Consider the following 10223-nt stretch of genomic DNA (forward strand, 5'->3'; position numbering starts at 1 on the left):
TTTTTATATTACACAAATATTTTTAATCAATTCAAAATTGTGAAAAATAAATAAACTTTTGAATATATATATATATAGCATTAATGAATTAAAAAAAAATCATTTGATGACAATTCAATTTGTTAGAAAAATAGTTTACAGTTATGGCCAACTATAATTTGAAAGAAATAGGTTTTAGTATAATACATGTCTAAAAAGAAGAAGAAAAATTAAACTTGTTGAAGGTATAAATTGTTGAGAACTGAGAAAATTTATTGTGCAAAATTTAAGTAAGAATAAAAATATCAACGTTATCTGAAATGTAAGAATAATTGATACTATAAGAATTTTATAAAAATATAGAAATATGTGTTAAATAAACAAAGTATAAATGGCATCTCATGTATAAAAAAAAACACTTAAATTTGTAATGTGAAATTTTGATAAGTTTATAGTGAAAGTAAAAAAAAAAAACATATAAATTAAAGTAGCACTGAGAATTTAATATTAATTTAAATTTTCATAATCAAATGATCGAGTTAATCGTCTGAGCTGATACTGTGTATCGAGTTCTTTTAATTCGGTGCATTTTCTTATTTTCCTTTTTTTTTTCATTTTTATGATTTATGTTCTCTCTATATATATTTCTTTTATTCTGTACTCAACCACTTCAAAATAAAAAAATAATAGTGAAAAAAGTGCATTAAACAACTTAATAATTCTAAATTTTAATTGTAAAAAATTAACATAAAAATTATTGAAAATTAAGATTTTGAGTCATAGAATTTGAAAATAATGAAGAAAAGTGATGTTAAAATTTATAATAATAGAAAAATAAAAATGATTCGAAAATAATTAAAGACAAAATTCTTTCACTATGTTTAAATGTCACAATTAATGAGCTATAGTTTAAGTTTGTTGGATAGGTTTTACTAAACATATTTGTTAATTATTTGAAACAACAACCTTCTAAAAAAATAGAGAAAAGGGACAGAATTCCTAAAGAGGTGGATTTGGGATTCCTAAAATGTAGTTAATGATCTATTTTGATAATGGTAAAAAATACTAAAAATCTTATAACTCTTTAAGTAGGTTATGAGATGAGATCCTGAATCAAAATTTAGGAGTTAAACCTTAAAATAAAAGAAGAGATGAGTTAAGAATGGAAACAAAGTTTAAGGTGTTTTTATAAAAGCAAAAAGAAAAGTGACAGCTAAGTTGAAGAATGAAGAATTAAAAAAATAAAATTTACAATTCCCAATGGGAAGGAATTATTGGAAGTAGTTTTGCCATTCTCTCATATTTTTCATTCAAAAGTCTCTTTTGACCACCACCACCACCTTCCACCTTCTACCCTTCTTCCTCCTCCCTGCTTCCTTCTTTCCTTTCTCCTATTTCTCTTTCTCTCACGCACACAATCATCCACTCTACGCATAAACCTCTAAATTCTCTTTCTCTCTATGCTAATCAACCACTGAATGCTAACATCTTCTCATCTCTCTGCCATTCTTCTATAATGGGCATCTGTTTTTCAAGCACCAAGGTCAGCGGCTCCAGCAGCAACAACGCTGGTGCTTCCAATCGCAACCGCAAATTCTCGGAGCCGCTGCCTGCGCAGGGGGAGCCCGTCGTGCATAAGCAACAGTCGTCGCATGGTCAACGGCGGCGCGAAGAATCGCGGAAGCCCCCACGCACCAAGGAGAAAGCGAACGTGCGTCGCCCGGGGGGGACACTGCCTTGCGGAAAGCGCACGGATTTTGGATACGAGAAAGACTTTGACAAGAGATTTTCGCTCGGGAAGTTGTTGGGACACGGCCAATTCGGTTACACTTACGTTGGGATAGACAAAGCAAATGGGGATCGTGTCGCCGTTAAGAGACTCGAGAAGAACAAGGTATTCGGTGTTGTTTATTTTGTTCTTCCGCGGATACAGGAAATCCAGTTTAGATTATTTTTGTGATTGTTACGTCCTAATGGAAATCAATTTTTGTTCTTTTTTCAATTTTAGTTGATGGGTCAGGGTTAATTATGAATTTTTTTTTTTTCGCGGAGATACTACTTATTTTGGTGCTGGAGATTGGTATATTCATTTGGAATATGGAATAATGATGAGCTTTAGTTACAGTATTTAATTGAACAGGGGTTTCTGTTATTCTGCTGATTCCCCAGTGCATCTTATTTTGCTCGTCGTTGACCTCGACTTGCTCGAATTTCTGATTTCGAGGTTGAAGTTTTTAGCCCGATTTTTATCTACCATGAGAAGGTTGATTAGTTATTCTTTTTTCTGCAATTTGTATATTAAGCAACTTGGTTTCGTTTTTTTTTCTTTGCCCCTCTTCTTTGAAGAAGGAAGGTTCACAAGTTATTGATAATTCAGTTTTAACTTTCACTTTAGCTCACCGTTATGTGGCAGCATCGTCTTGAAAGGTCATGATAGAACTAATTAAAGTCATACGGAATAGTTTGAATTTGAGCGTGTTACACGTTCTACAGCAAAGATGTGAAAAACTACTAAGGTAGAACTAGTTAGGGCTGATTGCGATGTGAAAATCCACATCCTGATCCATTTCCGCTACAAATAAAAGAGCAGCGGGGTAATAATGAATCTGGGTAGCGTTGGCGATGCCTGCAATTGTTTTTAATATATGCGAAATATGTGTTTTGTGTTCCGAAGTTTTACTCTGAGCGCTTTTTGGCGTTTTCTTCTCATTTATGTTCCAATTTGTTATAATATGAGGTTTCGTGTGATCCTGAAACATTCCTAGAATTTGATGGCAGATGGTTCTCCCTATAGCGGTTGAGGATGTTAAGCGTGAAGTCAAGATATTGAAAGAACTTACAGGCCATGAAAATGTGGTTCAGTTCTACAATGCTTTTGAGGATGATTCATACGTGTACATAGTTATGGAGTAAGTTGCTTTTGTGTTCAGTCTCTTCTTTATGCTGTTTCATTGTGTTCATATGATTTTGGGCATTACTTAACTGCAATATACTCAGGATATATCTTTTGGGAGCTTATACATCGAATCCTCTGTATTGTTTTCTTATGTTCTTTTATGTATACATCAATGTTATTAACAACATGAACTTTGTCACAATTTCCATCTTAGGTTATGTGAGGGTGGAGAACTGCTAGATCGGATATTGGCCAAGTAAGTTTCCTAATGTGATCCCCATCCCCAGCACCCGGGTCTGAACGGATCCTGACTGTTTACATTACTCAAATCTCAGAGCCATGATCCCTAATACCTCCAAGTATTTGTATATTCTTGTCGTGGAACTTGACTCTGTCTGCCATCATGTTTATCAGGAAGGACAGTCGTTATTCTGAAAAAGATGCAGCTGTGGTTGTAAGGCAGATGCTTAAGGTTGCGGCTGAGTGTCATTTACATGGGTTGGTTCATCGAGACATGAAACCAGAGGTGTGTTATAGTTTCTGGCATGTCTAAGTAATATTGAGTTGTATGTGCTACTATATATTAAATTTTTTCCTCCTTGCACGCAGAATTTTCTTTTCAAATCAACCAGAGAAGATTCACCTTTAAAAGCTACAGATTTTGGTTTGTCTGATTTCATAAAGCCTGGTGAGCAAAATTATTTGAACTAAAAATTGATTTATCCCCCTTTGCATTCAACTTGTTCTGGCAATCTTTATTTGGGAGTTATATTTTTCTCTCTTTGAGAACAGGGAAGAGGTTTCAAGACATTGTTGGCAGTGCTTACTATGTTGCACCAGAAGTGTTAAAACGAAAGTCAGGTCCTGAGTCAGATGTATGGAGTATTGGTGTGATTACATACATATTGCTTTGTGGGAGACGTCCATTTTGGGATAAGACAGAGGATGGTATCTTCAAGGAGGTATATTTCATTTTATGACACGAATCTCCTGTAATTTATGTGAGATTTTGATCTATTCTTGTTTCTTTAGGACCAAGAATAAATGTTTGGCCTTTACTTTCATACCTTTAATTAAGAACTTGAAAATCTTTTGATATTACATTTAATTTATAATCTTGTCACATTCAGGTCTTACGGAACAAGCCTGATTTTCGGCGGAAACCATGGCCAACCATAAGCAATGCTGCAAAAGATTTTGTGAAGAAATTGTTGGTAAAAGATCCCCGTGCAAGATATACTGCTGCTCAGGCTCTATGTACGTATCCAACTGCTTTATCACTGTCTCAAATTTTGGAGCCATCAATAATGCTTTAAGTTTAAGCACTGAATTTATATCATTCGGAATGCTGTTCATCAACATTGAGTTTAAGTGCTGATTTTCTTCCCTAACAAATAAAAAAATTTCAGTTTTAATTATGGCAAATATTGAAGCTATGCATATTACAAAAATGGCTCTCATTTTAGACTTTCAATCATGTCCACATTTCAAAAGTTTATTTTTTTTTTCTTACCACTCGAGACCAATCTGTTTTTCAATCAAAATGATGTTTGCTTAAATAAAATCGAATTTAATGCAATGAATTACTGAAGTACAAAAGAAAAGTTGATGGACAAATTCGAAGAGAAAAAAAAGTACAAGACAAAAAGAAAAATATACTACACAACTGATTGCAAATATAGAAAAAAGACCAGTACAGTTATCTTGATAAAAGAAGAAAGGAGGGACATAACCATTAGTGCAAGCAGGCAACAAGTGGGGTGTCCCAGTGCATGAGACTCTCAGGTATGGTACTTTGAGAGGGTAAATGCACTTAGTCTTACCTCCACAAGTAGTGAGGTTGTTTCTAGGATTTGAACTTGTGACATTTAGGTCAAAAGGCAGCAATCTTTAGAGATGGCAAAGCTGGACGGACCATGCAAGCTGGCCGCTAACCCCGAACAGAAAAACACAGAGCAAACTGTTTATTTGAGTCTGCCAACCCACCTGGCCAAGGACGGGCGGGGTTGGTCAGCCTGCAGCCCGCATAGTCTTTATTTTCTTTTGCCAATCTTGTCGTTGCACCATGTAAATTTACTGTACACGTATGCGGCAGTGACAGTAAATTTGCAATAGGTAAACTGGTTATCTAAATGGTAGTAATTAAATAGTCATTTTCAAAATTAGTGAGTGGCCTACAGTCTTTACATGTTATGAAATAGCTAGAGCTGCTCAACTCTGTTACTTGCTCGGTCAAGCTTTGTTTACCGAATCAGTAATGCATCAGCTTTTCATAGATTTTTCTGTTTCGGTACGAGCTTAGCAATTATGCTTAATTTTGTTTCCATACAGAGTTTTCTTAATCGAATAATTTGGATTCAAACTGTATTCTAATTGTATACTTTTCCCCTTTATCTAAACATATCTAATACAAAGTCATACCCTAATGTTGTGTTGCATCCACGAATTCTTATATTTCCAGCACATCCATGGGTTAGAGAAGGGGGAGAGGCATTAGAGATGCCTATTGACATATCTGTCCTGAACAACATGCGACAGTTTGTGAAGTATAGTCGGTTGAAACAGTTTGCACTAAGGGTGAGAAAGGACAAATTAATTCAAACCTTTGCATGTTATAAGCAATGGAACTTGTTTGATGCCAATTTTTTGTCACTTGATTATCGTGCAGGCATTGGCCAGCACACTTAATGAAGAAGAGTTGTCTGATCTGAAAGATCAGTTTGATGCAATAGACGTGGACAAAAATGGTTCTATCAGTCTTGAAGAGATGAGACAGGTAACTCATTAATCAACTTCTTTCTGAATATATTAAATCCACACACTTTACTTATCAATTGGTGAGAAAATTAACCCCTTAACTATAGTTTTCCCTGCTTTGATCTAAAGGCCATATTTTGTGCAGGCTCTTGCTCAAGATCTCCCTTGGAAATTGAAAGAATCACGTGTGCTAGAGATATTACAAGCGGTTAGTATCTCTGACAATCCTCTACAGGCACCACTTTTTTGTTGGTTATTTTTCAGCCATTTTTTGACTAAAAATTTGAAAGATGGAGTTTCTTTGGTGTTTAATTAGTATATGTAGTACAAAGGTTAAATACTTTTAATTTCAGATACTGAGAGATATTCTTTATCTAGCTGTAAGGATAGTGTATGAAGTGTACTTCTGAAGTAGAAAAAAGAGTGTTAAGAATCCTTAATTGAGAAAGCGGAGTGAGAATTTCACTTTCTAAAGATTCCAACTCATATATAGTACAGGATTCTCTCTTTTTCCAAAATATTTTGTATTTTTTCAATGAGACAATAGATTTGATTCGCCTAATCATTCTTATTCACCGTTGTGGCTTTTTGTTGTGTGCCGGCAGATAGACAGCAACACAGACGGGCTAGTGGATTTCTCCGAGTTTGTAGCAGCTACATTACATGTACATCAGTTGGAGGAACATGATTCTTTTAAGTGGCAGCAACGGTCACAAGCTGCTTTTGAGAAATTTGACTTGGACAAGGATGGCTACATTACTCCAGATGAACTTAGAATGGTCGGTCTCATGTCTATTCACAAGCACCCTGAACATGTTTTTTACTATAGATTCTCCTTTAAAAATAGTAAATACTAGCCCTGCAATAAAATAATTAAATAAGTTTTTAATCATTCATCAAAGTTTATACTTTTACATATTTGCTACTAGCAACTGATATGATTTATTGGTTTTTCAGCACACGGGTTTGAGAGGCTCCATTGATCCATTGCTTGAGGAAGCCGACATTGATAAAGATGGAAAGATCAGCTTACCAGAATTCCGCAGACTTTTAAGAACTGCAAGCATCGGTTCTCGAAACGTGTTGAGCCCGAATCGGTTTCATCGAAAGATGTAGATTAGATGTGTTTGATTGACTGAGATAGATAACTGAGGAAAAGAGAATGATGATTTTCCTCTAAGATGATCTGCTTTGCCATTTATGGTGAAGCCGTTGTTGTGCACATTTTGCTGTGTATGGAACTCTGAATCTACATCTGTGGCATAGAACACAGCAGAATAGTGTTAAGGTTAGCGTTGAGGAGCATATGCATTAGTGTGTGGATTATTGAGTTGAGGTATCAGAGTTACATCAGTGTACATCATTTAAGTTCAAGGCTTTTCTGGGCCTGTTTGTGTAATTCTTGTAATGTGTAATACTGTAATTATAAATAAAAAATTCTCATACTGAAATTTAATATATACAAAAAGAAGTTATTTGGTTAGTTACTATTTTTTTGTCGTTTTGACATTTTATTTTGCATTTGTGGCTTAAACATTGTGAGCAATAATGGAAACTCTTAAAAGTCACGAGTTTTCGTTTAATTTTATTTTATATTTTGGGTGAGGAATTTGAGACCTAGAAGAGCCAGGAGTAATACTTGGAGAGAAAAAAAAAATAGAAAAGAGAGTCTAAGAGTAAGTAGGGGACTGCAAATAGAAACTGAATGGGCCGAAGTACAACAGCACATAAATACTTATTTTTTTTTCATATACAGTGTTTTTATTCATTTAAATAACCTATCTCTGTTGAAGGGAAATTCCTTACCTTATTTTGTTAAATTTTTCAAAATTTTACGAAAGAGAAACCGTTTCTTCTCCAATCGATTTCTTACTTTTTTTTTTTTTTAAAAAAAATTATTTTGATTTGCTTTTAAGCCTTTTTAAATCTCTAAATAGTTTAGATTAAAATAAAATAAATTTAAATTATATTTTTTCCATTAATTTAATCTAAACTAATATAAATTTTGAAAACAATAATTCGTTAACTAAAAATTATTCAACTAAAGGAAAAAAAATAATTGTTTTAGAAAAGTAATTAGTCTATAAAGACATAGAAAATAGTACTTTAGATGTGAGTTAAAAATAATGAGACTCTATTATTTTAATATTAAGAGGTTTTAATATAAAAGGAATTGTTATAAAGAAGTTTCATTATTTTGAAACACGTATCTAAAAATCACTTTTCTAGAGTCATTTGTCTTCTCTCTAAGGGCATCATGTTCATCTGTTTGAATATCAGAGATCGCTTGTATGCTCATCGCGGTGAGATCTTCAAGTCTATCTTATCGGTTTCTCAAATAGAGTAAGTTAGTTTTATGTTCTTTTTCTATGGTTTCAGGTTTTCCAAAGCATGTGAGGTTTTGCTTTATCGCATGTATGGTCTGAGTCTTGTTTTAGGTTCTTTGTTGATCAGTGGTTCTAACAAAATACCCTGATCATGATTTTGTGGTCTATAGGTGTAGATAAAACTCTTTGAGCCGTGAAAGCGGAATAAGGACTTCTAGAATAGTTTGGTCTTCTAAAAAAAGTAAGGGAAGCTAGTTTTATTTGATTTTGCTTGTTAAGCAAGTTATAATTAATGTTTGTATGGTGAAATTTTGATTGAATTGTGAAATTGCATTGAATTGAGAAATCTAGTATGTTGAGTTGTTTGTATATGTTGTGTATTGATATGAAAATTGATTAATTATGAGGTGAAATGTGATTTCTGATGTAAATGTTGTGTGTGATGAATTTAAGATATTAAATTTGATGAAATGTGAGTTGTCAAACTGTCATAAGTCCTTGTTTTGTATTTAGCAGAAGAAATAAGTAGTTTTTGAGCTAAAAATGGGGTTTTGACAAGTGAAAAGTTAAGATAAAGGTTATCTTGGAATACATTGTTTTAGGATTGGTTTGAGGGGTTAAGACTTGTTTGAGTCATATGTTAGCAGATTTTTTATTAGAACTGGTTGTTAGCCTTTTTAGTGTGTTTTGTATGGTTTTTGGTTCTTTTTAGGGGTTTTCATTAGTGAGGTTCTGAATGAGAAGGTCTGGAATAAATGTGATGATTTGGGGACTCTTGGTCTATTAAGACTTGTTCAAGTTGTTAGTTGCAAAAAATTTGGTGTTGAAAGGGATATAATTGAGTTTGAGGGGTTTAAAGTAATTAAGTTGGATTGAGGTAACAAATCCGAGTTATGAGATTGTTTTCCAATGTTGTTCGGAGCATAGGAGATCCTAAGGATCAGTAAAATGTGTGGGGAAAGGGCCCAAGTCTAGACTTGAAGTATATCTACGAGAAGTTAGTAATTGTTCTAAAAAATTTCATTGTTTATGGAAAAATCCACAATCTATTTACGCTTTTCTCTCATTTCAATTTCGCACTCCTAAAAGTAAATCCACAAGTTGTGGAAAAAGCCACAACGCAATTGTTGAACTTGCTGGTTTGGATTTTTCTCTCTAAACAACTCCACAGGTTATGAAAATTTTCACAGCTCAGTTGTGGAACTCTCTGGTTTCAACTCTTCATCCTGGACACCAATTCTTTCAAAGTTGTGATTTTAACACTTAGAAGCACTTATCTACAAGAAAAACACAAAACCCAAATGTATGATCCAAAACAAAGATAATGTATGAGGAAATCATTAAATTAATGCAATTATGTATGAAAATGGCCTAAACTAAGATTTGAATGCAATTACATTTTATTCACACATCAGCACCTGAGCGCCACTTTTGGCGCTGAGCATACTGTCACTAGTTAAGTGTTTTCCTATCTTTTGAGTGATTGAGTTAAGTTTACCTATTTTCATGCTATTGTTGGGTTATGATTAATTTCTACATATGTGTAATGTTATGAGAATAAGTGGTGTGTATGATAAGAATCTCAAGGAAAGATTCTATATTCAAGTAAGTTATAGCGAATGCTTGATAGGTAGGTTGCAGTAAGAAGGTAATCCTAATATTCTACCAACCATTAACTCATGTAGAGTTGAATGGGGTGGCGAAGAGAATGGCAGGAGGTTTTTACCCTAGCCCTTTGGATTTTAGGAGTGGAAGATTTACCTCATGGATAGTAGGTTGAGTTACCCTGTTTATGACTCTGCAGATTATAAATACTACCATGTAGGCCTTCAGTAGTCTACATCTAGATAAGTGAGTTTAGTGGTCTTATGGTTGTATGAATTGCTCGTTCTTAAATGTTCATTAGTGTAGAAATCACATTTTATAACATGTAAAAATGACCTATTATGACATATTGACTAGCGTCATAATAGATTTGCCATTTTATGACGTAGCAGAAAAGTATGTCATAATATGTTCAACATATTATAAGGTACTTTTTGTTACCTGTCATAATACGTCTAGTCGATTATGACAAATTTTCATTTATCAGTCATAATATGGCGAATATATTATGACATAACTGAATTTACCTGTTATAACATGTGGTGTTTTATAACGTAAATATTTTTACCCGTCATAATATGTTCAATGTATCATAACAAATAATTTTTCACCTATTATAGTATATGGCTTTCAGAATCAATCTATTATGATGTACATTG

General features: G+C 33.6%; 1 protein-coding gene across 1 annotated transcript; it reads left to right on the plus strand.

Moving 5' to 3' along the window:
- Positions 1–1256: 1256 nt before the first annotated feature.
- LOC106777786 (calcium-dependent protein kinase 28-like) lies at positions 1257–7120 on the plus strand. Its single transcript, XM_014665540.2, has 12 exons — positions 1257–1873; positions 2758–2888; positions 3090–3131; positions 3290–3401; positions 3485–3563; positions 3668–3837; positions 4006–4132; positions 5337–5452; positions 5544–5651; positions 5778–5840; positions 6238–6411; positions 6590–7120. The coding sequence occupies exons 1-12, from the start codon at positions 1496–1498 to the stop codon at positions 6746–6748; spliced, it is 1659 nt and encodes a 552-aa protein (XP_014521026.1). The 5' UTR covers positions 1257–1495; the 3' UTR covers positions 6749–7120.
- Positions 7121–10223: the final 3103 nt, after the last annotated feature.

This window comes from Vigna radiata, chromosome 11 (assembly GCF_000741045.1).
Source record: "Vigna radiata var. radiata cultivar VC1973A chromosome 11, Vradiata_ver6, whole genome shotgun sequence".
Lineage (NCBI taxonomy): Eukaryota > Viridiplantae > Streptophyta > Magnoliopsida > Fabales > Fabaceae > Vigna > Vigna radiata.

Coding starts and splice junctions, on each gene's coding strand:
- LOC106777786 (XM_014665540.2), top strand. CDS start 1,496: ATGGGCATCTGTTTTTCAAGCACCAAGGTCAGCGGCTCCAGCAGCAAC. Junction 3,564..3,667: donor GTCTGATTTCATAAAGCCTG/GTGAGCAAAATT, acceptor CTTTGAGAACAG/GGAAGAGGTTTCAAGACATT. Junction 5,652..5,777: donor GTCTTGAAGAGATGAGACAG/GTAACTCATTAA, acceptor TATTTTGTGCAG/GCTCTTGCTCAAGATCTCCC.